The sequence below is a fragment of the Wasmannia auropunctata genome, unplaced genomic scaffold (assembly GCF_000956235.1).
Source record: "Wasmannia auropunctata unplaced genomic scaffold, wasmannia.A_1.0 LD335621.1, whole genome shotgun sequence".
Lineage (NCBI taxonomy): Eukaryota > Metazoa > Arthropoda > Insecta > Hymenoptera > Formicidae > Wasmannia > Wasmannia auropunctata.
The window spans coordinates 22,100-24,922 of NW_012027269.1; the positions used below are offsets into that span (position 1 = coordinate 22,100).

A 2,823-nucleotide genomic window follows, 5' to 3' on the forward strand; every position below is an offset into this window, starting at 1 on the left:
GCGTGTGCTCTTCCGATCTAAAAATCGTGATTTTATTAAAAAATGGCCGATTCAAAATAGCCGATTAAAACGTCATTTTTTTGAAAATTTATTTTTTTCAAAAATTGTTAAAATTTGTTAAATTAAAATGTAAATTGGTATAAATGTTATTGGAAGATGTATGGGGTTTAATATGCAGCGTGCGCTTGTTATGTATTAGTATTATTATAATATAGAGAATAGCAAAAATTATACATTTATTAAACACAAACGTACACAAACATTTAAATTAAAATTTTTATAATTTAATTTTATTGACATATTTAAAAAAATAGTTTTTAAAATCATTAAAATTAATTAATACCTTTTTCTAAAGATAGCGATTTATATTTGATGATTAAGTACCTGAATGTCTTTATACTCAGCTAATAATGCCAAAATAAAACATAGAGCCGTTGCCACAGTATCATGACCCTATAATCACATATTTATGTCGATATAAACATTATAAACGATATGTAAAAACACTAAGAGATGTTACAAACATACCTCAAACATAAAAGTGTCGACTTCCTCTCTAATATCTGAATCAGATATCAGACCTTCACGAGATGCCGATATTAAAAGATCCAACATTGCAAGTCGCTTTTTCCGTGCTATAATGAAGTATATGTAATGTCGGCATGATATTAATAGCCTAAATCTTTGCTGCTTTAATTATATTGATTAAAAATAGAACTGTATTTAGAATTAAAATTGTATATACAATTTAAGATACTAAACATCGACCAAATTAAAGAATTAACTTTTAATTACATTACATACTTCCAGTTGTTTTTACGTAATTTTCTTCTGCGAAATCTTCATTACCAAAGTTTTTCAAGTATTGACCATTAGTGCGTTCATGATCAAGTTTTCTTTCGGCAATAATCTATGTAAATACAAGATTAATGTTTCTTTTACAAATTTATGAATGCATTAACAATGTGTCATTAACATTTATGATTTATCTTGCAACATTTGTATATGAAAGTCTTAAAATTTTTATCTCATAATTTCTCATAATCTCTCATAATCTCTCATAATTTCTCAAAAAAGACAAAAAAACTGGATTTAAATACAATTTTAAGCAATCTTCTTACTTTTTCGGTAAATCCATGTAATATCTTCAGAAGTTTTTTTTGTTCTCTACCTTTTGGCAATAATGAAAATATCCAATCGGAGTACAGCCACGGCCTCATTGCTCTAATTATAAGTAACAATTTCGGAATGATAGATATATTATTTTAAAATAATAATATCATTTTGTAAAGGAGAGCTTTCTTTAGTTTTTTTACAACCTCTTAGTGTTGTAGAATAAATAATAATTCAGTAAACACAAAATTATATTATATTTGTAGTAAATTTTTCCCAAAGAAAGAGACATTTAATAACATTTTGAGAGACTTCAAGCAACTTTTTTAATTCAATCTTATTATTAAATAAAAAATCCATATTTACACTGAATTGTTTTATTTTTTCGTGATACTTTAATATTTAACACTTGAAAAATTTTAGATATTATAGCCAATTAAATGTTAAATAGTAAAATTTAAGCATTACTTATTTTTAAATAAATATTTTAATTGATTGTATGCGTAAATTAATATCATAAAAATTTTTAATTATCAATATTTTACATTAAATATTATAATTTATTTTAATATAATAATAAATATGTTAAATATGTTAATAATAAATATAATAATAAATATGTTAATTAATATGTTAAAACGGAATATATATATATATATATGTATATATGTATATATGTATATATATCTCACTTATACTTATAATTTACCTATAACTAATAAGTTCGCCCACCCGGTAAACCGCATCTCGATAAGATTGTTGAAATTCATTTAGATCTCTTAGAGAAGTACCCAATGCAGTTTCTGCAAATATATTTGTGAAATTGTCACGAAAATTGTGATACGTACACATATATTCTAAGTATTTCTATGGTTGTGTGTAAAAATTACATATTAAATAGTAATATAATACTATCGAATCTTTAATTAAAAAATTGTATTTTATTTTCTATTATTCTACATACAAATAAAATTCTATGTAGTTATACGATACAATACCACATATTGCATTCAGCGCATGTTCACTAACAAACGATGTTAAATCTTTTACAACTGTGCCTCCCGTATGCTTTAAGGACTTTGTCATTTTTTCGCTCTCTTCAATAAAAATCTCAACAAACTGCTGCAATATATTAAAATGAAATGTGGAAGTTAACATTTTTCGCCGTGAATGCCATTTGCTTCCTAAAATACGAACAATACAAAACATAATTATGGGAAGAAAAATTAAATTAAATATTGAGATAAAAGCATTTATACTTTAGATTTCATTTTAAGTTGATTTGATTTTTAATATCTATTGATTTTTTTTTAATTTATTTTTTGATGAGATTTTATATATTTGCAATTAGAAATTATGTGTTATAACGTGTTAACAAATTCCTATATGTTTTTAATTTTTTTAATGTTATTTATATAAGATACAAACATTTATGTAATTTTATAGCTAATTATAATTTTACCTAATTATTGTAAAAATTATTAAAAATTATTAATTAAAGAAATAAGGTTTAATTTATTTAAGAAAATTTTCTTTGTTTTATGTTTGATCAATCTCTTGCGTAATATTCGATCCAATCAAATACAGGGTGTCCCGTAACGCTTAATTAATATTTCAAGGCGTGAAAGAGAATGAAATTTTGAACTAAAAGTTCCTCTTTCAATTTTGGCTCAGACTATTATTTACAGAGTTATTAACGAATAAAGTTAA

At 23.6% G+C, this 2,823-nt stretch overlaps 1 protein-coding gene across 2 annotated transcripts in view; it reads right to left on the minus strand.

Moving 5' to 3' along the window:
- Nucleotides 1–2,823, minus strand: part of LOC105456628 (cytochrome P450 4C1-like) — an 8,578-nt gene that overhangs the window by 1,559 nt on the left and 4,196 nt on the right. For both annotated transcript variants that reach the window (XM_011700824.1, XM_011700823.1), the window contains 6 exons: nucleotides 2,112–2,297; nucleotides 1,823–1,916; nucleotides 1,122–1,224; nucleotides 805–910; nucleotides 529–635; nucleotides 385–453 (listed from right to left, as the gene is read on the minus strand). In XM_011700824.1, the coding sequence (XP_011699126.1) occupies nucleotides 385–453; nucleotides 529–635; nucleotides 805–910; nucleotides 1,122–1,224; nucleotides 1,823–1,916; nucleotides 2,112–2,297 (665 nt within the window). The remainder of the gene's footprint in view (nucleotides 1–384; nucleotides 454–528; nucleotides 636–804; nucleotides 911–1,121; nucleotides 1,225–1,822; nucleotides 1,917–2,111; nucleotides 2,298–2,823) is intronic.